The 24372-nt window shown below is 40.9% G+C and overlaps 1 protein-coding gene across 2 annotated transcripts in view; it reads right to left on the bottom strand.

The window, feature by feature from the left end:
* The window catches only part of MLXIPL (MLX interacting protein like), a 51141-nt gene that overhangs the window by 24721 nt on the left and 2048 nt on the right, over window positions 1-24372 (bottom strand). The window contains exons 1-6 of one of the 2 annotated variants that reach the window (XM_039346242.1): window positions 18726-18803; window positions 9878-9984; window positions 6875-6957; window positions 5533-5622; window positions 2036-2080; window positions 1730-1931 (exon numbers count right to left, since the gene is read on the bottom strand). In XM_039346242.1, coding sequence (XP_039202176.1) covers window positions 1730-1931; window positions 2036-2080; window positions 5533-5622; window positions 6875-6957; window positions 9878-9984; window positions 18726-18742 — 544 coding nt within the window. In that variant the 5' untranslated portion in view covers window positions 18743-18803. Of the gene's footprint in view, window positions 1-1729; window positions 1932-2035; window positions 2081-5532; window positions 5623-6874; window positions 6958-9877; window positions 9985-18725; window positions 18804-24372 lie in introns of those variants that run through there. The other variant, XM_039346241.1, reaches the window with a different exon arrangement.

The raw sequence follows: 24372 nt of genomic DNA, 5'->3' as shown, positions 1-24372 counted from the left end.
GAGGGTTGGGGTGGGTTGGGGAGGGTTGTTTTTTCTTATTTTGTAAAATTTTAAAAATTTTCAATAAAAAAAAAAAAAGAATTATTCCTCTATAGCCATCCTTGCTTGCCTAGCCAAAGAGAAAACACGGCCCTTGTTCATGGAGGTTTTAACTACAGCCCTATTTAAGAACTGCCTTGTTGTGTCAGATCTACTTATGTCTCTTCCTGGATGATCCTGAGAGGTACACTCATGCTTCTAGTGTTCAGGCACTAATCTATATACTCTTTCAATACTTGTGTCTGTGCTCAGCCAGACTTTTGCTTGTTGCCACCTGCTCCTCCCACATAGACATTTAGCTTTTAAAAGGGAAAGGTAAAGAGCATCTGAAGCAGATATTTATGCAGCTCATACAAATGTGATTCTTGCTATTTAGTCATGTGGAAAGAGAGGAAGGAAAGGAAAGAGAGATTTTGAAGAGCAGAGCTCTGCTCAAGGACTGTTGGATCTGAGTAGCTGACCTTGGTAATCAACTTTAAGCCCTTGGAACAATGCTCTATGCTTGTTCCAAATTAATGTTTCTCAGTCTCAGTAACTTTGAAGATGAATGATGTCAACTCCTAAAATGCCCCATGCTGGCTAGGGAACTCTGGAAGTTGAAGTCAATATATCTTAAATTTTCCAATATTAAGAAACACTGTTCTAAACAGTTACCTGTTTAGAAAAGGACACAGTAATCTAGACCAGAGGTCCCCAACCTTTTGGGCACCAGGGACCGGTTTTGTGGAGAAAGGTTCTTCTGTAGACCGGAGGGAGCGTGTGCTGCCTGCATCGCGCAGATGGGGCTTTGCTTGTTTGTGCAGACCAGTTGTTGGCATGCCATGGACCGGTACCGGTCCATGGACCGGGGGTTGGGGACCCCTGATCTAGACCAACCTATTACTGCTTTGCAAACTGAAAACCCATCTGTCCACCTGATTTCAGAAAATAGCTTATTGCTTCCATTGAGGGATATTGTCTTTGCACGCCTTGCATGCTTGATCTGCTGTCCTTCAAGTTAGCTTGTGTGATTAATTCTGGTGGCAAAATTATAAACAGTACAGAAGAAAGCAACTCAAATGTGCACAGGTTGGGAGCAACTTCCTATGGAAAAAAAATACAGTGTCTGAGAATGCTTGTGTTGAGGAGGAAAAGTGTAAAGGAAAGTGGTCAAGTAAATTAAAAGTATGCAAGTGGCAGGGATAACTACTTAGAATCAAAAAATAGAGATGAAGGGTAGAAAATTCAGGACGGAAAAAAGGAAGTATTTCACAAAGCTAAACTATGAATTTCTATTGTGATAACCAGAAACATTAAAGTCTTTAAAAGGGACAAGACCTTGTCATGGAAGATAAAGCTATCAAAAGTTACTAGTCAGGATGGTTTTATTATTACCTACAGATTCTTGTCAATGAATTTCTTGGTACCAATTATTGGGAGGGTACTGTGATACTCATACCTTAAAGGTGAGCTTCCAACAAGTTTTAGTTGGTTTTTTTGGGGAACCAGGATTTTATAATGGACTAGTGGACATATTTGGTCTGATCAAGCTCTCACAAGGTACCATCTCATTGGCTTGTGAACTCCCTAAAAGTCCCTGACTAATCACAAAATGGAATGCAAAATTAAAGGGACCGCTGCTCTGTTCGAGCATAGTAGAGAAAATCTTCAGACTGTCCCAAAGCCGGCTGAGATAGACCACCAGAATTACCTTCTTCTGATGATGATTGAGGAGGACAGTTGCCCTGAGTCATGGTGAACAGGGTGTCCGAGATGTCTGAGAGGAAGCTGTCCATATCAAAGAGCTGCCTTCCCTCCTCCTCTTCCTCCTCCTTATCCCGCAGCAGCATTGGCACCACATTGGAGAAGAGCTGGTTACACCAATTCTCTGTTGATTGCCAAGGTACATCTTCCTGAACAGGAGAGAAATGAATCTTCAGCTGGGATCTCATTAGGATCCTTTTTGCAATGCTTATGTGCAGCTCCAAATGGATTAAGCCAGATGCTCTTCACTCACCGGTTTTGGGCTGGGAACTTCCCCTTCTCGGCTAAACCTGTGGAGCTGTAAGAGAAATGCTACATTAGAATTGGATTTCAATTGAGGGATGACACTTGTTCTGGCTGAAGGTGTAAAGGACAAGGAAAAGTCACCCTCGTTTCAGTGGGAATGAAAGTGACAGGTACTTTGAATCATGCTAGTAAGGACAATGCTGGAGAATCTTAAGTAAGGTAGGGGGCGCTAGTGGTTCCTAATACTCTTTCAGGTAATGTCTGATATCCTTAAGATAAAAGGATGTGCAAAAATTTCACCTCTCCTGTGCTGAATAGGCAACCTCCTTTTTGCATTGTAACGGGTAGTCCTCGACTTACGACTACAATTGAGCCCAAAGCTTCTGTTGCTAAGTGAGACATTTGTTAAGTGAGTTTTGCTCCATTTTACGACCTTCCTTGCTACAGTTGTTAAGTGACTCACTGCAGTTCTTAAGTCAGGGATAGGGTTAAGTGAATTTGGCTTCCCCACTAACTTGCTTTACTTTATGACACTACTACCGTCATAAATATGAGTCCGTTGTGAAGCATCTGAATTTTGATCACGTGATCATTGGGATGCTACAAAGGTAAGTGTGAAAAACGGCCATAAGTCACTTTTTCCAGTGCTGTTGTAACTTTGAACGGTCATTAAATGAATTGTTGTAAGTCGAGGACTACCTGTATTTTGGAATCTCTACAGAAAAAAGTCTCGCTCTTCTGTGAGCAAGGAAAAACTCTGTGATTCTGCTCCTGCGGTTATATTATCACTTCTGAATCATGCCAACAAAGAATTAATGTTTCAGATGAGGTCATCTGATGAGGTCATCTAATGTTCTAACTATCCTTTCAGAAGTAGGAAAATATAGTGTTAACACTAAGACACAACTTGGCCAATGAGCTTCAATGCAAATGCACTGCACAGCCGCAATACATTGACAAACCACTAGGTATTTTTTTTTTTACAATTATTGCGTCAAGGTAGATTAAGGGAAAAATAAAATAAAATATAAAATAAAATACTTTAAGAAGCTAAAACATTCATTGATTAAAGCTTGCACTTCTTTGAAATCATGGCTCACCAGAGCCAAGCTTCAGAGTGTGTTTCCAATGCAATCAGGAACCATTTCAAGTAATAGTGCTTGTCATATGTAGCAAGAAAATAGTAAGAGAAAGGACTACTTTATGATGTTTGTTGTTGTTGTTGTTAATTGCAAAGTCGTGTCCGACCCATCGCGACCCCATGGACAACGTTCCTCCAGGTCTTCCTATCCTCTACCATCTTCTGGAGTCCATTTAAATTCACACCTACTGCTTCAGTGACTCCATCCAGCCATCTCATTCTCTGTCGTCCCCTTCTTCTATTGCCCTCCATCTTTCCTAGCATTAGGTTCTTCTCCAGTGAATCCTTCTCATTAGGTGGCCAAAGTACTTGAGTTTCAACTTCAGGATCTGGCCTTCTAAAGAGCAGTCGGGGTTCTTCTAGGACTGACCGGTTTGAACGCCTTGCAGTCCAAGGGACTCGCAGGAGTCTTCTCCAGCACCATAGTTCTCTTTATGATGAGTTTTGTCCAAAGCAATGAATTAAAGAGGGGCCATTCTTTATGCATTTTCAGAATCCATAGATTTGTTATTTTTCTAACATATCGGCTTGTAGTGCCATTGCTGATGAAATGCCAGCATCAGTACCTAAAAAGTCATTATTACCCTCACTGTCATCACCATCAACCCCCAGCCAAAAAAAAAAACAACCCCTAAAGGAGAAAGCCCCAATCAACTTAGATATGAGTATGCTTGCCTTGACATTGTTGCTCTATGATGCACCATTTCACCCAACTGAAGATTACAAACAGAAGAGTTTTAGTAGTATATAGATAACATAATAATAAGAACAGTCCAGCTTTGGACTGTTTTGCTAGTCCAGCAGTCTTGAAGCAGAAATTCCAGAGCCAAAAGTTTTGATCCCTTGTGAATCTTGGGAAAGGTAAACTGTGGGTATCCCTAATCAAAGAGAAAATGAGCCCCTAGGTGGAGCTGCTACCCAACTCATGATTTGGAGTTGATTTTGACTCTTTCCATTTCTTTTGGTTCCCTTTTGTCAACCTGTCATCAGCAAATGGTGAATGGCAGATACAATCAGATGACCTTAGGGAGTCCTCAGACAGATATGAAGTCTATCTTTTCTATCTAGTAGCCAACATGGGTTTGGTAAAAACAGATCATGCCAAACCAATCTCATCTCATTCTTCGATAAAGTGACTAAACTAGTAGATCAGCGAAACGCAGTGGACGTAGTATACTTAGATTTCAGTAAGGCATTTGACAAGGTAGACCATAACCTACTGCTTGGTAAGCTAGGAAAAGATGGAATAGACAACATCACCATCAGATGGATCTGTAGCTGGCTAACAAGCTGTACTCAACGAGTAGTCCTCAATAGCACTACATCCACATGGAGAGAAATAAGCAGTAGGGTACCACAAGGTTCCATTTTAGGCCCAGTTCTCTTCAATATCATCATAAACGACTTAGATGAGGGAATTGAAGGAGAACTCATCAAATTTGCAGATGACATCAAACTGACAGGGGTAGCCAACACCCAGAAGACAAACTCAGGATCCAAAAAGATCTTAACAAACTTGAACAATGGGCCCTGTCCAACAAAATGAGTTTCAATATGGAGAAAAGCAAAGTCTTACATTTAGGCAGGAAAAACCAAAGGTATAAGTACAGATTGGGTGAGACCTGGCTTAAAAGCAGTAACTGTGAGAGCTGGAGTCCTAGTGGACGATCACTTAACCATGAGCCAGCAGTGTGCAGCAGCAGCCAAAAAAGCTAATACAATCCTGGGTTATATAAACAGAGGCATAGAATCAAGATCACACAAAATATTATTACCGCTTTATAAAACCCTAGTAGGATCACACCTGGAATACTGCAGCCAATTTTGGTCACCATATCACAAAAAAAGATGTTGAGAGTTTGGAAAAAATTCAAAGAAGAGCAACTAAGATGATTAAAGGCCTGGAGACTAAAACATATGAAGAACAGCTACGGGACTTGGGTTTGGCTAGTCTAAAGAAAAGAAGAAATAGGGGAGACATGATAGCAGTGTTCCAGTATCTAAGGGGCTGCCACAGGGCAGAGGGAGCCAGGTTGTTCACCAAAGTACCAGAAGGAAGGACGAGAAGCAATGGTTGGAAACTGATCAAAGAGAGAAGCAACCTGGAACTAAGGAGAAACTTCCTGACAATGACGATAATCAACCAGTGGAACAGCTTACCCCCAGAAATCATGGGCGTTCCATCACTGGAGATTTTTAAGAAGAGATTGGCCATTTACCTGTCTGAGACGATGTAGGTTCTCCTGCTTGAGCAGAGGGCTGGACTAGAAGACCTCCAAGGTCCCTTCCAGCTCTATTCTATTCTATCCACCCAGCAGGTCAGTTTGATAACAGTGTGGGGAGAAAAGAAGACAAATCCTTACTCTTTTCTTGTAGTAGGTCCGCCACTTGTGATACTCCTTCATTACCACCTCAATCCGTCGCTTCCAGTAGTTTCCTTCCAACACAACTGCCTGAGAAGGAAGACAACAAACCAGAAGAAGAAGAAATTAAAAGAAAATAATAATAAAACCCTCATTTTTACTCATTTTTAATTGCAATTTTCCAAGTTCAGCCTGGCTTTTGGGATGATAAAACCATTTTAATATTAACATGTATTATCAATGTAACTAAAGGGAAAGATATTTAAGTGGATTGATCTCCAACACAATACTAAACCATGGTTTGGCTTAATCATATTTTGCTGAATGGATTAAAATGGATGGGATCACATCACATTAAACTATAAATCATGGTTTTTAAACAGGTTATCTGGGACCATATAACAGCTGAAGAAGAGAAATAACCACTTCATGACAGCACAATGAAAGGAAGATGGAAGGAAAAGACAAGCATAAGACTGATCCAGTTCACAAGATGTTCTTGTTTTCAGTGTCTGATAAATTAATAATGTCAATAATTTATTAAATATTATGCCGTTCAATTCCCAGGAACACTGGGTGAGTCTAAGGACTCCCAACAATGGGTTAGTATTAACCTGTGTCATTAGTGATTTATATATGTTATATGAACTCTGCTGTTTGATTCATATAGAATGTATTTTACAATCCCCCAAAATTGCTTTTTTGATTCAGCAATCAGATTGCGTGTTGCATGAAAACTGCTGAGATCTCAAAAGGTGTTTTTTTTCAAATGGTAACTAAATTTTCTTGATTTTTTTTTTTTTTTTTGAAGACAAGATGCTTCTTGGATGAAAAGTAAAACGTCTTCAAGAAAAATCAAGAAAGTCCAGTTGTTGTTGTTGTTGTTGTTTTAAAAAAACACCTTTTGGGACAACTATGACCTGGATGACTGAGAACCTCAACAGACACAGCCATGTGGTTTAAGTGACATAGTCAAATAAGTTTGCTGACTTTTCCTAACACTCATTTTATCAACCTGTAGGGGAAGGAGTGCAAGAACCTGGGGGCAGAGTTAAAAGAGGGATCAACCTACAATCTCTACATAGCCACAAACAGACTAAGTCTCCCCCACTTGAATTCTGTTAATCCTTATCTAATACCTAGCAGGTGCTAACCATTAGTTGAGAATTTACCTGTGCATAGGCACGAGTAGCAATAAATCAGTTTAATTGGACCTTCACATGTGGACCTAATCTTTCGTGACTGACAAAACTGTACCCTCAGCATTATCTATACACACACACACAAAAACCATACATACATACATACACACATAGTATGGAGAAAATGCTACACCACTTACTTCTGGCTTTCGATGCTCATCTGCTTCAGACCCATCTAGAGGAGTAACAAATCCACAAACAGAGGTCTTCCTGCGTTCCACATCTGTGTAAAGAATCTATTACAGTAAATATTCCATTGTCCAGAGAAGCTAAGGAGGCACAGGTATTCCTGCTGCTTCTCAGTATCTGTTTTATGAGACAGCCATGTCATTTGCTTTGCCCCCACCTTCTCTTTCATCTCCCTTCCAAAAATATATTAAGGCAGAAAAGATAGAGTTGTTGCTTGCTTTGTAATGCAAGCAGAAAGACATGCAGAAATGTCCCCCCCCCCACACACTTTTTTTTTAATTCCAGTTTTTCCCTACCAGTGCAGTTTGGATTACCACCTCTGTTATCTTTGTTCATGCGGGCTGAAACTAAAACATTTGCTGGGTACCAAATTATGAAAATACTTTCTACTTCATTGTTTCTGTATTTCCTCCAGTTGCCATTTGCTATTCATGTAGCTGAGCTTGTTTTAGGCTATCTACAGCTGGATTGACATTCTTGATTCCTATTCACAGCTAGATGGTGACAAAGAGAGAGCTCCTTAATCTAAGCGCTTTGTTTATTTAAGAAAAAGATGTCTGAAGCTAGACATGATGCTGTGGAATAGACTAATAATGGTGTGATTGTATCATTTGGATGAGGAAAACTTCTAGGACACTATTGTCAGCAATTGCAAAGCCATAGTAAGCTTTAGGATAGGGTAGGGTATCAGATAGGGTAGGGCAGACATGCCAAACACAAGGCCCGGGGGCCGGATGCGGCCCGCGACGTGGTTTCATGTGGCCCGCAAAGCCATCCTGGAAACAGTGAGGGAACGGCCCCCGCTGCCTTGGCCCCAGCCCAGGCCGGCCTGGAGCCAATGTACAATTTTGTGGTGGCCATCTATGCTTAGCTCCACAAGGCCGTCTGGAAACAGTGAGGAACCAGTCCCTGCCGCATCGCCCCCGCCCCCTGGGTGCATGCTGGGGAGGTGTCACCTTTTGTGAGGAATGAAGAAATGCACCATTGCCTGGAAGTGGCCAGCAAATGGCCCTTGCCTACTTCACATATCCGACCTGATGGGCTCTGGGGGAGGGGTTTCGGCAGGCTCTTCCAGTGGACCATACCTTGGCGCTTGCCCTGGTCCCAGCCCCTTCTGCCAGAGACCCTCAGATCTGTCCACTCCTGCCCAGGCCCCCACAGGCACCCTTCACGCGAACGATGTACAGCTGGCCATGCCCACCCAGTAGGCACACCCACTCCAGCCATGCCCACCCAGTAGGCCATGCCCACACTGGCCACACCTGCCCGGCCCCCCGAGGACAACCGCAATGCTAATGCGGCCCTCAATGAAATTGAGTTTGACACCCCTGGGGTAGGGTAAGGTAGGGGAGGGGAGGGGAGGGGAAGGGAAGGGAAGGGAGGAGAGGGGGATCTGAGTGTGATGTTGGGACATGGTTCCAGAAACAATGGAACAGTATAATAAAAAAAGCCCCAATATCTTGGTATTGTAAGTATGATTTGAAGGCATCATGTATTTAAATACATTGCGCAGGAAGAATATTCTTATCCACAAGGACAAAAAAAGTATAGAGAAGTACATTGAATAATTTTGATGTAATCTAGATTTTCTTTTCTTTTATCTCATCTACAATTTGTCATCCTGGGAACTTCTAACTTTTTACAATTTTGTTTTATATAATGTTGCTTACTCTAAAACAGTGGTTCTCAACCTGTGGGTCGGGACCCCATTTGGGGTCAAACGACCATTTCATGGGGGTTGCCAAACAACGCAGTCCGCCATTTTTTTCCCCCTTTTCCTTAGCTGTGTATCAGAGTGTCCGTTGGGCCTTTTACAGAAAGTAGCGGACCCATCCCGACCTTGGGAAGAGATCGCGGTGGAATTACTGGAAAATCGGCGCTATAATGTGATTTGGACAGTGGTTGATCTTTTTTCCAAACAGGCACATTTCATCCCATGTAGAGGATTACCATCAGCATGTCGTTTAGCGAAAGTCAACACACAAACGCAACGACCCATCTTTCTTCTCCTTGAAGAGTACTGCGGCAGCAACTTGGGATCGTTCTAGGTTGTGGTCAATGTATCAACATAGTTCTGTCAACTCTTTTGGCGTCATAGCGTACATGGGGAACACTGGCTTGACACTGTGCTACTCCCTTTTATTCTATTGGCTTTTGAAAGCCAATAGAATAGACTCTCTTGAATAGAGTCTAATTCTATTGGCTTTCAAAAGCCAATAGGAATTGTCCAGGCTGTCTCTGCCCTGCTGAGCCCGCCAAAAGTCCCATTCTGCAAACGGTGCTGCAAGTTGTCTGCAGCGAAGGCGAGCTGTCTGGAAGTTTCCACCCCTCCCTGCTGAGCAACTACTAAAAATGTAAATAAAAGAGGGCCAGGGGTAAGAGGTGAGAGGCCAGCGGGCGCAGGGAGGGTTGCTGGCATGCGTGGGGCCTGGCGGGTGCCTTACCTCCCTTGGGCTGGGCCAGCTGGTGGCCCAGCCGGTGGTTGGCCTGCTCCGTCTCTGCCGCCTGCCAGCTATGCCTCGGCCGGCATAGGGGGCGGCACCACGCATGTGCGGAGCTCCCGGGCAGGGAAAGTCCTCGACTTACAACCGGTTGGGTAGTCCTCGACTTACGACCGGTTGGGGTCACGGCATTAAAAAGGTTGAGAACCACTGCTCTAAAAGCTAATATCTTGATGGACATGTAAATATGCCTAGATTTATTCATTTACTTTCACAAAGACCTAAGTTCCTTTTTTAGGATTGAAAAATTGCTTTTCAGATTTTTAATAAAATAAAAAATCCCATTAAATCTAAATTTGCTTGTACTTGGATCTAAAATGCTTTTCAAATGTGAGCAATGCAAATACTGAAGCCCATCCCTGGGGAGCAAACTTTGGCTCCTATCTACTGAAGCTGAGTTGAATTCCCAACCATCTGCCCCCCCCCATCTCCTTCCCTAGTCCCCCAACTCACACTGGATGTACCAAGCTCTCCAAATGGCATTGTTGAGGCGGATCTTCTCCCGACAAAGCAATTGTAATCCTTTAAAATTCTTCCACTTGGGGGATACCAGCTTCCCACTGAAATGTCAAAGAAAAAGACATGGATTTAAAGAAGGAGGGATATAAATCAGGAACAGATAGACCCCAGTTCTTTTCTTGACCAAGTTTGTAGGTCTTTAAATTGATCCAATATCAGTTTAACATGCCAGAGCTAATGGAACTATAGTTATATTGATCAGTAATCATTTGCTAGAACAACTAAATTTAGCAATCATGAACATAGACAGTATTCCTTGTTTAAATGTGGTGGTCTTCATGCCCTGTTTATGGGCTTCCTAGAAGCATTTAGTTGATTGGTAATGGAGGCAACTAGACCTGATGAATTCTTGGTCTGATTGAACGAGGTATTTGAAGCATAACGTTGGATATCAGTGCCCATGGAGATTTTCAGTCATCTTCTCATCCAAGAAGCTTCTTCAGTTCTGAATGAATGGTGGAGAATGGAAGGATTTATATTCCTTGTTAGCACTCTTTCTGAGAGTCATTGAGGCCACTTGGTGATTTATCTGTGCCCTCGGGGTCACCCGAAAAGTGCAAATGGGTGTAGAACTTTCTTAGAACTGCTGAAAGGACTATGTTGTAAGGTACGTTGTAAAGATTGTGTTGTAAACTTTGGATACCAAATCAGAATTTCCCAATGCAGAAGCAGCCCACCTTTCAACTGTGGATGCTGAGGGCAAACAGTAATAGAATGGCATTATCACATCTACATCCCACAGGCATTTAATTGGAAGCCAGATGTTGAATTAATGGATCTTTGATTCTTAGAAGAGCTTCCCATCCAGTGCATTTGTTTGTAAAGAGATGGCTAGCATGCAAATTTGATAAACAAATTAACCATTTACAAACCATTATATAACTCTCCCAGGTAGGTCATCATTATGGCAAATCAAATGGTGCATTATCACTTCTATTGCAACAAGGTACTGAAATATCTTGTTGCATTAATTGCATTGCTGTAATAATAACAGAGTGGTGAAATGCTTTTAAAACACTAGATTGTTGAGAAGTGCAGTTTAACTAGTCAGGAAATAGCAAATTATGCAAGACTCCACGTGAGAGTTCCCTGTTCTAGATATGTCACTGCCTTCTATAGGGAAGATGGTTCATAGTTTATTTATTGGAGCAATTATGTTAGCATAAAACTAGAAATGAGTAAAAGCATGGGGATATCTGTGGAGATTCTCATCATCCAGGACATAGTTGTCTCAAAGGTGGTTTTTTTTTCTTCAAAAGGCAACTAGACTGTTTTTTTTCCTTGAAGAAAAAGAAGAAAATGTTTTACTTCTCTTCCAAGAAGCTTCATCAGCTCTGATTTGGGGGGGGGGGGGAAATGGAAGAATGGCTACCTATCAATACCTATCCTTCCATTCCCCCACCATCAGAACTGAAGAAGTTTCTTGGATGAGAAGCGAAACGTTTTCTTCTTCTTCCTGAAGGAAAAAACAGCCCAGTTGCCTTTTGGAAAAAAAAGAGCACCTTTGAGACAAAGCATGGGATATATCATTTTCCTGTATAAGTGTACATATTACCATCATAGTCCTCTGCTTTGTCCAGCTTGCCACTGCACACACTGCCTCTGTGGCAAAATACCTACCTTTACTAACCAAAGAGAGAAGCAACCTAGAACTAAGGAGAAACTTCCTGACAGTCAGAATAATTAGCCAGTAGAACAACCTGCCTCCAGAAGCTGTGAATGCTCCAACACTGCAAGTTTTTAAGAAGAAACTGGACAGCCATTTGTCAGAAATGGTATAGGGCAGTGGTGGCGAACCTATGGCACACATGCCAGAGGCGGTACTCAGAGCCCTCTCTGTGGGCACACACGCCATACCCCGGAGATGGCAACCGTCCCTCTTCAACCAGCCACCTGCTAACTCGCCAAGGTCACACATGGCCAGATGCATCCCAGCATGGCTGGTTTCCCTCCCCCCTTCCCATCCCTCCTAGCCTCACATGCTCTCCTTTTCCCGGACATGACCCATTGCATTGCCTCCTCAGCTGTCAGCTGGCTGTTTTTTTATTATTATTATTATTACTATTATTATTATTATTATTATTATTATTATTATTATTATTATTTACCTCAAGGCATCTTATTTCAGTTACAATAAATAAGGATAGGCAACCTCTGAATGGTGAGCAGCACCTTCAGAAATGTGTCATGGCAGTATTTGAGACAAGTCCATCCTTTTTTGGTTTTCTGAAATGTGGGTAGGTAGGTGTACAGCAGATGTGGGGATCTAAACCCAGGTCCATTCAGAGGCAAGGCCTGCCTTTCTATTTAAGGGCTTGTTTTTCTAAGTGGCTGAGTTCATACTGTATACTGAACTAGATTAAAGTCCAGTTGGATAGTTTCTGGTTGGGTAGCACCGGCTGATACTGTCCAGGCTTGTCTGAGAGCACAGAGGAGATTGTGTAAGGTAAGCTGGAAAACTGGAAAACATTCCTGGAAGAAGATAGATGAAAACTGCCTGGTTATATCCATGTGGTCCCCAGGAGACAAGCTTGATTTGAAGGCAGCTTTGCCTTTCAATCCCTTATTCAGCATGTTGTAGAGATCACAGCATCTTTTGTGAATTAGGCCATCATATTAAACTGTAATGTGTTTTATTAATTTGGATACGGCATGTGATTTACTTGACCTGGTATAAGGTTTATTATATTATGTGAATCCATATGAAGCGTCCCAAGGCACATTTTTTAAAACAAGCGCCTGTGGTCTAAAGGAGCGCTATCGAAACAAGAGTAAAACCATATTGTACCAATTGTTTCCTCACTGTATCCAAGTTTCCAGGAACAGTCAGCCGGCTGTTTATTCAGTGTGCAAAGCAGAGCACATTTTCGCTAATCTATGTGCAGAGACCCATGTATAAAGCCAGCCTTCATCATCTCCTGGACAGGAAAGCAAGCAAACACCAGCTGGGATGGAAAACCCTATAAAATAGCAGCCAAATGTTGAAGGAGGTAATGTGATGGAGGAAAGTGCACAATGGGGGCCAGGGCTGAATTATAAAACAGAAATTCAGAGTGGGATTGCATAATCTTCCCTCCATCTGGTGCCCTCCAGTGACATTAGACTACAAGTCCTATCATTTTTAGCTATTATGGGTTGATATAGTAGGTAGAATAGAATATGCAGCCTGTTACTCCATTACCCCATAGTTTTAGACTACAATATCCACAATGGATTTCTTGCCATTAGTTCAATTACTACCTGCTAGTACCATATGTGACATTCAAAGTTTTCAGGTGAATATCAAGACATCTATCCTAAGAGAAAGTTTTATGCAGACAAGTGAATTTTTAGCTAAATTTTAGAATCAAGTAAAGATTAAAATTGGGTGCTTTGTATATACAAATATCAGAAAGACAAAAGCCAGTAAATGGGAATGGGAATTATAGTCCTATGTAAGTGGCAGTTTGAAAAAAGTTACTCCAACCAATTATTAGGACTTGTCTTGGGGGGGGGGGTGTTTCCCTCTTCTCCCCCCCCCCAAAAACCCCATCCCAAACTGAATATTATAGCTCTAAATAGCCTTCAGTAATCTTTTCTGCTATCCTTCTTCCTTCCAAAAGGTGAAATGGGTCGTAGAAAAATGTCAAGCTATGAATTCATTCATTGGATTCACATGTTAAGACTAAAACAGTGATAATTAAATGTAGTTACTGTGTTCCCATAGCATGTTAAAGACAAATGAACTATGTTGACTCTTTATACAATAGGCTTAGTCAATTTATTGAAATGAACTATAAAATAACCAAACAGGCTATCTTTGTCAATAATTAAAGATACCAAACCATACATACAACCACACAGACACAGAACAAACTTCCTCTATTTAAAAGTAACTGATCAGTCAATCATCCCTAATCAAAAGCAGTTTATAGGTTTATCTCCTATCTGCAAAACATACTTTATTATTACAAGCAATTAAGCAAGGAAACAAATCTAAAGCCAAAGATGTCCCTGTATCAACCCACAGCAGTGGGAGTGAACAGAAGGAAGACCACAGTCATCTTTTTGTCAAATGTTTCCATTCTCTAGCCTTCATCTGGCAACAGCCCTGATTACATCAGCTCTCAAAGAACCTTAGATAGTGCCAAGGGATCACAATGGCAGCAGAAAGAGGAAAATGTTTATTTTGTCATCATTTTTTAGTCTCCTAAGTACATGTAATCAAGGATTTCAGAATCACCGGCTAGCTATTATGGTTACACAGAGGACTGCCTGCAGAGGACAAAGCAATTTTTTTTCCTGTTGATGGCCACATATGGTCAGTGGGGCTAAAGCAAGCAGTGTTGGGACATGATCTCTTGCACAACAGTAGAAACACAGAATGGAAGAGTTGGAAGGGACCTTGGTGATCATCAAGATCATGGAACTTCAGTGCAAGTATCCACTACTACATCATCCTACAATTGAACTACTGATAACCCAGTCACCACATTGCTTTCTAAATATTTGGATGTTAAATTGGAAAACTAATAAAATTTGTTATAAAAAATAAAAAAAATAAAAAAGGAAAGTTTTCCTGATATATCCCACAAAATGTACTTTCTTTTAGCTGAAATGAGACTGAAGGCATTTTTAAAAAATTATAAGACAATATGAGTGGAGCAGATCAAGGTCACATAGAACATATTTGCATAACATATTTAAGTAAGTCAGTTAAAGACCTAGGAACTGCTTTCAGATAATTTCTAAGTCAAGTGTTAATCTTGTCATTTTGTTTTACTTTTTTAGTTAATTTATGCCTCAATATATTGTGCAAATCCAGAAAATTAATTATTTCAGTAACCAGGTCAACGTGATGTGTGAATACAGTATCCATCCTGTCTGATGGGCAGAGCTGTCCTCAGCTGTGGATATAACCAAAAGAAAAATGGGAAGATCTAAAACCTGAATGATTGTAATTTCTTTAGCTGGGACTGTCCTTGAAAACTGCTTGGAAATTCCAGCTGCTATAGTATCCAGCTGCCCATTTGATAAAGGATCAACTTTGTTATTCCTTCATCACACTGCTACTTGACAACTTTAACATGTGCGGACTTCAACTTCCAGAATGGGAGAATAGGTAGACCCTGGTCAACTGGTCCAGTTTGTTTCCAAGTACAGTTCAGGATGCTGGTTACCACCTATAAAGCCCTGTATCACTTGGGATCTGGGTATCTTTGAAACCACCCAAAATATGCCTATCCAAAGTGTGCCAACAGAAAGTGTCTGCTGAATGTCCCCACTTATCAGGAAAAGGCTGAAACCCAGCGACCCTGTACTCTTCTCTCATGATCTTCTGAAAGTTTGTAAAGACCTGGCTAGGGCAAGGCCCCACACCAGCAGACTGAAATAATGAGCAAACTCTCCTTTCTGAGCTGCTACTGTTTTGGAGAATGTGGACCCTTTGCCCTGATTCAGAACAAATACTCTCTGCTAGTGCCAAGTAGGTGAATCGGCAAAAGAGCCTCTTGCCAGCCACCTACCGACCAAAGCTCTCCAGTTGCCTAGGAGCCAAAAAAGTCCAATTGCCTAATACTTCATATGATCTATTTTGCTCTTTAGTAAAATAGATTTATTCCATTTGTATCCTTTCCTTTGTCTTTTTTTAGAAAGGGAGAAGAGTTAGACCAGGGGTAGTCAACCTTGGCCAAGGTTGACTAACCCTGAGTTAGACTCTCTGGAAACTTACTATGTTCGGAAATCAGGCTAAACCATGGTATATTTAAATATAGATTGAATACAGTTACTGCACAATTGACTGGCTTCACATAAAGCCATAATCCTTGTTTTTACAAACTACAATGGCTTGATTTGTTCACCCTGCTAAATCATATTATTAAACCAACCACATTATATTTTAGCCTGTTTTGCAAACCCAGTTATTCTCTTATATGGAATAATAGGAGATTGCAATGGAGGATGCTGTGTTGTATTCATGAATTTGGAATTAGACCAGTGTAGAACTAGTACAACTTGGTGGAATTCCCCCCCCCGCGCACACACACACACACACACACACACACACACACACACACACCTGTCAGACAAACAGTGTTAGAATTCAATGCCGGGAAGCTCTCACAGTAATTTTCCAGTTTGGACTCCATGCTCCCAGAATTTGATACAATAAAATGAGAGCTATAGTATAGTGATACAATAAAATGAGAGCTATAGTATACACAAAAGAGGATTCTTAAATACTAAGAACCTTAAATACAGGAGCCTACATTCAAATTGGAGATCAAGTGCACATTGCTCAAACAGTTGAATAAAATATATGATTATACCGAATACATTCAGCCAAACAAAAATGCATTACCGCCACTCTGTCTGATTTCACACAACACAACTAAACAAGTGATCACTTATAAACTAGCAATTGGTTTGCACATTACAGTACATCCACTGTGATTAGTGTTAACCTTGGTTAGCTTGTGTGATGCATATGTGTTTTAATACATTATGTAAAGGCAATTTCCTTGATTTGTATTGTGTAAACTCAGACAATGGATTAACTTAATGACCAGGTTAATGGTGTTGTGCAACAACACAACTTGGATCAGCATAACTCAGTCTGGTGTTTTAGAGAGATGTCAGAATTACAATTATTAGGATTTCCAGGCAGCTTGACTGTTGGTCAATATATATGCATGGCATCAGATTGAGAGAGGGTATTTGGAGGAACAACGTCTTCAAGAATTGAGCATTTAAGAGAGTTCCATGAAAATATATTCTGACTTATATTCATGAGACAGGAATCCTGTATGAATGTCTTCCTTTTATATCTTCTCCCTATCTCCTTGCAGCGATGTCTAATTACATCTAGCTTGTTGTTCTGATTACTCTATAAATAAGAAAAAAGCAGTTATCACATGTTCAGAAGACTATTAAATCTTACTCTGGGTGAATTTCTTATTGTCAAAGTTAGCCCAACCTTTGGGAGAAGGGAGAGAAGGCCAAGGAGTGCAACTCAAGTGAAAGGAAAGGAAAGGAAAGGAAAGGAAAGGAAAGGAAAGGAAAGGAAAGGAAAGGAAAGGAAAGGAAAGGAAAGGAAAGAGAAGCAATCTTCTTGTAGCACTTGGCTCATCAGAATGAACTTTGTTCTGTTCTTCTCTAGAGAATGGGAGATACATAATGACTTGCCCTATCAATTTCTTGGATAAGGCCACTCATATCTAAATGTTAGATTGTAAAAGTCAAAGGAAAACATTCCCAAATGACAGGCTGTCTAGATACAGGGCTGATGGCCAAAGATGACTCATGAATGACAGCTAGTGAGAGTGATCTTCCTGGCATGCATCAGCTTCTTGTTTCTTGAATTAAGGCTTCTCTGTCTTCCAGTCAAAATTAGACAGAAAAACATCTTAATCCTGCATGTGCACTGGGTGTAAGACTCAAAAAATAAAGAGCACTTCTCATGAGGTGAGATTTTTTGGTCCAGAGTGAAATTCTCACGCACATCCACCCCACTGACATGAATGAAAGTGTTTCCATCTAGTGCCTGGACCAAACTTGAACAAACAGGGATAAATGAAAAAAATTATAGGAAAGACTAATCCTTGACTTTCAACCATAACTGAGGCCAGTCATGCCAGTCCTTAAGCAGCCTGTGGCTGATTTTATGATTTCTTTTGCAGCAATCATTAAGCAAATGCTATGGTCATTAAGCAATCCCATTGGGTACCACCACGACATTGAAGCCATGGGAGCACAACGGTTAGAATGCAGCATTACAGGCAAAGTCTGAGCCACTTTGATCTCGAGTGGCTCAAAGTTGACTCAGCCTTCCATCCTTCCGAGGTCGGTAAAACGAGGACCAGATTGTTGGGGGCAATATGCTGATTCTGTAAAGTGCTTAGAGAGGGTTGTAAAACACTGTGAAGCAGGTATATAAGTCTAAGTGCTATTTTGCCAGAAACCAGAAATGCCAGTTTCCAGGGAAAAAATCATTGTAAATCACAGTCATGTGACCGCAGGATGCGGGGGGGGGGGGGGGAAGAGCTGTAAATATGGGCTGGTTGTCAACCATGGTGGGTGGGGCAGTCGGCTCATAAATAGCTCTAAGGAAGTCTGCTGTAACTTTGAATAGCCACTAAATGGCTGTTCAGTTGTAAATTGAGAACTACCTTTATCTCCTCCATGATCTTTTGCCAGGATAATTAGGAGAGACTGATTACAATTACAGAATAAAAATAACCATGCCCTATTAATGGTTTATATGGTGCTTATTGTATCTACAGATTTAAAGATTACTTCAGTGATACACATATTTGAATAAATAGAGCAGGATTCCATAATCTGAAGGAATGGAAAAGGAGCCCAAGGCAAGTAGAAGTTCATAAATGAACAATTACAATTTCCTTTCAAAAACCAAGCAAACAAAAAGGGTATGTTCTGCCAGAAAACTGTCAAAAGCACAATGAAGGAGCAGGATTGAATTTCAAGACAGATAGAAATTTAGTCAGGAAATATTTATTTAGTTCAGTTCTCCAGAGTCAGATGAATTGCATACTGAGGCTTTGAAAGAACTCACTAATATTTTGTAGTGTGTAGTCTAGCCTTTATATACTATTTTTGAGTAATTTTATAAAATTACTTGGGCAAATTTTCAGTTTCCCTGAAAGTAAGGCCTATCCCAAAAATGAGCCCTAGTTTTGGGGCGAGGCACACACCTAAAAATCAAGCTAGGGTGGGGGAGGTAGAGCTGCCCCACCCGCTGCGCACCCACTTATCTTATCTGCCCCACCTGCTGCGCACCCACCTCTCCTTGCCAGCCATTTCTTCTTCTGAGGCCTCTTCTGCAGCCAGATCTGCATTTCTCAAGTCACAGGGCTTTCTGGAAGGCCTGTGCACCCAAGAACCAAGCTATGGATTCAATCAGTAGCTCGGTTCTGCAAGACCTCAGCAGCCGAGCACCAAGCTATGGACCCGGTCTTATTTTCAGGGAAACACGGTGGTGTCCCTATCTTCAAAAGAGAAACAGAAGGCCAACTAGCCAGTTAGTCTGACATAGATATCTGGGCAGATTCTCAAACAAATTATGAAGAGCCTGACCTGCAAACATTCTGAGAACAAATTGTGCCAAACTAATCTTATCTCATATTTTTGTTGGGCAATTTTCTTAGTAAATTGTTACTACAGCTATGCCTTACACATTTGACAGAACATCACATTACATTTTGATCAGCAAACTACTTAAATGTGGATGGCACGGCAATTAAGTGGACTCATACAATTGCTGCCAGAATAACAGAATTGGAAGGGACCTTGGAGGTCTTCTACTCCAACCCCTTGCTCAGGCAGGAAACCCTATACCATTTCAAACAAATGGTTATCCAATTTCAATATATATTCAAACAATGCTCATCAGGCCAGACAAGTACCAAATTTTTTTTTATTTAGAAATAAAATACACAGGGATAGATGGGGAATGCTTCTGTGTAAAGGATCATCACATAATAGCATAATATAATCTGATAATGTAGCAAGGCTGCAACAAAAGTACCAGTATTCCTTGACTTACAACCACACTGAGCCCAGAATTGATGTTGTAAGTAGGACAGTTGTTAAGTGAATTTTGTTCTATTTTACGATCTTTGTTACTATAGTTGTTAAGTGAATTGCTATAGTTGTTATGTTAGTAACATGGTTGTTAAGTGAATCTGGCTTCCCCATTGACTTTGCTTGTCAGAAGGTCGCAAAAGGTGATCACCTGACCCTGGGACAGTTGCCAAGCATCTGAATTTGATCACGTGACCCTGGGGATGCTGAACAGTCGTAAGTGTGAAAAATGGTCATAAGTCACTTTTTTTCAATGCCATTGTAACTTTGAACAGTGACTAAATGAACTGTTGTAAGTTGAGGACTATCTGTAGACTAGAATCCACTTGCATCCAGAGGGGAAACACTTTCTAAATTATGGAAGAATAGGTATCTTTTGTTCTATATATGTCAGATCCCACTTTAAGTCTTGTGTCCAATTAGGGGCACAAAGATTTAGACCAGTGTTTTTCATGTTGACTAAGGATTTCTGAGAGTTGTAGTACACAAATCTTAAAATTGCAAAATACTTATTTAAACAAACTGAAACAGGTTCAGTTTATGAATTGAGGCCTTTGAACTATGGTGCTGGAGAAGACTCCTGCGAAGTCCCTTGGACTGCAAGGCGATCAAACCGGTCAGTCCTAGAGGAGATCAACCCTGATTGCTCTTTAGAAGGCCAGATTCTGAAGTTGAAACTCAAGTACTTTGGCCACCTAATGAGAAGGAAGGACGCACTTGACAAGAGCCTAATGCTGGGAAAGATTGAGGGCAATAGAAGAAGGGGATGACAGAGAATGAAGTGGCTGGATGGAGTCACTGAAGCAGTAGGCGTAAGCTTAAATGGACTCCAAAAGATGGTAGAGGACAGGAAGGTCTGGAGGAACGTTGTCCATGGGGTCGCAATGGGTCGGACATGACTTCGCAACTAACAACAACAACAAATCACTGCTTATCAACAGTTCTTTCATATAGATTCCTGCACTGAAAAGGAACAATTCAATTACTGTACCTCAATTCTGTGATTCTAAGTAGTTTGGAAGGGAAGGGTTAAGCGACGTACCTGTTGGCCTCGACTTACAACAGTTCATTTAATTATCGTTCACAGTTACAATGGCACTGAAAAAAGTGACTTATGACTGTTTTTCACACTTAACGACCATTGCAGCATCCCCATGGTCATGTGATCAAAATTCAGAGGCTTGGCAATTGACTCATACTTATGACGGTTGCAGTGTCCCAGGGTCAGGTGATCCCCTTTGGCGACCTTCTTACAAGCAAAGTCAACGGGGAAGACAGATTCACTTAAGAACCATGTTACTAACTTAACAACTGCAGTGATTCACTTAACAACTGTAGCATGAAAGATTGCAAAATGGGGCAAAACTCATTTAACAACTGTCTCACTTAGCAACAGAAATTTTGGGCTCAATTGTGGTCTCAGGTCGAGGACTATCTGTACCAAGCCAAGGCCTCAGATAGAACCAGGCATTTGCAGGCTTCTGGTAGCAGAGAATTGTGAATTCAGGAATACAGAAGACCAACCTGGCTCCAACTTAAGGTCCAGCTATCTGTAAATCCCAACTTTTGTTCATATCAAAATAAAGCATTGCTTCTATCTCCGACAATAACAGCTATATACTTGAGGATATGGACAGGATTTTCTAAAAATGTTAAAGTTGGGATGGATGGGAGAGAGAGGGATTATTGCCCTCTCCAAAGTGTAGGAAACTGAAAGTTAAGAATAAATTGTAGAGCTGAGGAACAAAGCCTTGAGAAAATTTTGTAAACATGCTAAATATCATAATTCATTTATACTTGCTTCTTCTTGGCACAAAGTTTCAAAACTGCCCAAGATGGCATCCAACCATCATCACAATGGTGTTGTCAGTTTTTGCAACAAACCCCCCGAGAATACTTTCAGGATAAAAATGTATCAACACTGCCATCAAATAAATGATTGCAGGAAGAAATATGACACAGAAAAATAAGCAAACGCAAGCAAAGGATGGGGAAAAAGAAATACATAGGTAAAGGAGCAGATTTAATCACGAAGTTATTTTTATATAACCATAATGAAGAAACAGCATGCATGCAGTGATAGTCATAATGAAAATCCCCCCACATTCAAGAGTACTAGCTCTATTTTTATCGTAAGGTTACATTGCAGTTAATCTTTGATTTATGACTGTAATGGACCCTGCCCATTATAGTCATAAGTTGTGATAGTTGTAAAATGGGTCACCCATGTGACTGACCCAATTTCACAATCTTTTTGGGGCAACAGTTAAGTGAACACCACGGTTGTTAAGCAAACTGCAAAAAGTTATTTCTAGGGCTACAATTACTTGACGTATGTCCATAATTGATCATGGAATTATGGTCGTAAATTATTGCAATTGTAAAATGACGCCTCATGTAATCAGATTTGACATTACAATTGGTTTTACACAGTCATTAAGTGAACATTGTGGTCATTCAGGGAATCAATTCCCCCAGTGAGCATTTTTGCTGGAAACTGGAAATAAATAGCAGAAACTGGAAAATGCATAGCATAGTATAAAAATGAACTAATTGATAATCACCCAGAATGGGATCATATGACTGCAGGGGGTTGTGCAGCTATCATAATTCCAAAACCAGGCTGTAAGTAACTCTGAGGAGGTCCATTGTAAACTTTGAATGGTGATTTAAGTGACTGGTCCTAAGCTGAGGACTACCTGTATAAGGTAATTATACTTATATAACCATCCATCTCATAAAAGTGTACCATATAGTAACGATAAAAATTGTCCAGTGTAGTAGGATCTAGTGATGGCTACTCAAGAAGGGGGTGAACCAATAACTCATTACGAGGGCTGGAACAACCGTCTCTCTCAAGGAAGAATTGTCCACTGCTAGGATCCAACCACATGACATCTATCCGGGCCATTTATATGAAGAGTGCGTCCTTGTGATCTCACTGCTCAGTTTAACCAGCTGATCCCAAGTTCTACAGAATGAATGGAGAGTGAGTCATTTTCTCCATATTCATTCTTGTCATGACATTTCTTTAAAGGGCTGGGAGTAGCGGAGAGCACAGTGTATATAAAGCAGAGAGAATTGTGCTTAGGCAGCAGTGAGATCACAGGTGTTTGTGTGTCAGGCAGGATGTCCTTACAGTCTTTCTATCTCCTGATTTGCCTGAACTGGGGCCACCCCATGGATCAAAGTAAACAAGGCTTGGGAACACCATGTCCAGAAGCCAACAGCCTCTGGAAGCTGGGAAAATGGCCTCATTTAAGCAGGCATTTGCTGCAATACCCCGCAACTAAGGCTGTCCCAAACTGCCAGTGGATTGATGAGAAGGGTCTACTACAAAATAAATGCTACTTTTCTGACCTTCTCCATAAAAAAAAATACACAAGCAGACTTTTGCAGATGGACAGCAATATTCAAAGCCATAATGTTTAGGCAAGCAAATGAAGACGTCTCTTTCAAAGAAAGAGGAATAAGGACCACCAATTGACCTAAACCAAACCCCAGATGGTCGGCAACATAATATACTAAACTATGATCTATTAACTGCAATGGTGAGGTTCACATTCATGAGTTGAAATGAGAGGGCAAGTTAGAAAGAGAAAGCAAAATAATTTCCTCTACCCTAGAGGAAAAGGATAGGGCACTTCCTATCATCTGCTTTCACCTGGAAAAAATTAGAAGGGGAACCTGATTGAAAGATATAAAGTCATCTATAGCATAGATAAAATGTTTGGGGATTTTTTTCTAGAAGCAGGAATCACCCAATGAAGCCGACTGGACAGAGAATTTGAAAAAATGAAAGAGAACACACAGCACAAGATTAATGTGAGGAATTCACTTCCACAAATCTAGTGATGGCTTTAAAAGAAACCTCTAGTTGGCAATATACCAATAAACTGCTTAGAAAGGGCTGTAAAGCACTGTGAAGCGATATATTATAATAATAAGTGCTATTGCTATTAGAAGCTATTTGCTTGGAAGTCTTCCCCCCCCCATATATAGGTACACTCTTGTTGGAGCAGACCAGCAATTTGTTGGAACAGACCAGCATATTGCCCCCAACAATCTGGCTCCTCTTTTTACCAACTGTTTTACCAAGGATGGAAGGCTGAGTCAGCCTTGAGCCGGTGAGAATTGAATTGCCAAACTGCAGGCAGGCAGTAGAAGTAGCCTGCAGTACTGCATTCTAACCACTGTACCACCACAGCTCATAAATAATACTCATAATACTTAATAATAATAATAACAAAGTTGGAAGGGACCTTGGAGGTCATCAAGTCCAACCCCCTGCTCAGGCAGGTAACCCTATACCATTTTGGACAAATGGCTATCCAGTTTCTTATTAAAAACTTCCAGTGTTGGAGCATTCACCGCTTCTGGAGGCAGGTTATTCCACTGGTTAATTGTTCTAACTGTCAGGAAGTTTCTCCTTAGTCCTAGGTTGCTTCTCTCCTTGATTAGTTTTCATCCGTTGCTTCTTGTCCTGCCTTCAGGCGCTTTGGAAAATAGCTTGACTAAAAATGTTACCCTTTCCTGGATTAAAAGAAAGTGAAAGGTCTTGTGATACACTGGAGGGATTCAAATGAATTACAAAATCTGGACTTCCATTAAAATGCCACTAAGGAAGCAGGGTGATTCCACCACAAAAGTTCTACGGGAAATTGGTGAAACTTGGTTAAAAGAAAAGATTGCTGATGATGTATTTCCCTCTGATCAAAAGACCTCTCCTGCACAGAGCTGTTCCTCTCAATCCTAAGGAAGAAAAAAAAGGATAAAGTCTTGCTATCGGAGGGGGGGGGGAAGGTCAAAAGCACTTTTGCAAAAGGCAGAAGCAGGTCCCCATAAGT

The sequence above is a fragment of the Crotalus tigris genome, unplaced genomic scaffold (genome assembly GCF_016545835.1).
Source record: "Crotalus tigris isolate CLP2741 ecotype Arizona unplaced genomic scaffold, ASM1654583v1 scf7180000017987.690289119674:8195010, whole genome shotgun sequence".
Lineage (NCBI taxonomy): Eukaryota > Metazoa > Chordata > Lepidosauria > Squamata > Viperidae > Crotalus > Crotalus tigris.
This window is presented reverse-complemented; position numbering and strand designations above follow the sequence as displayed.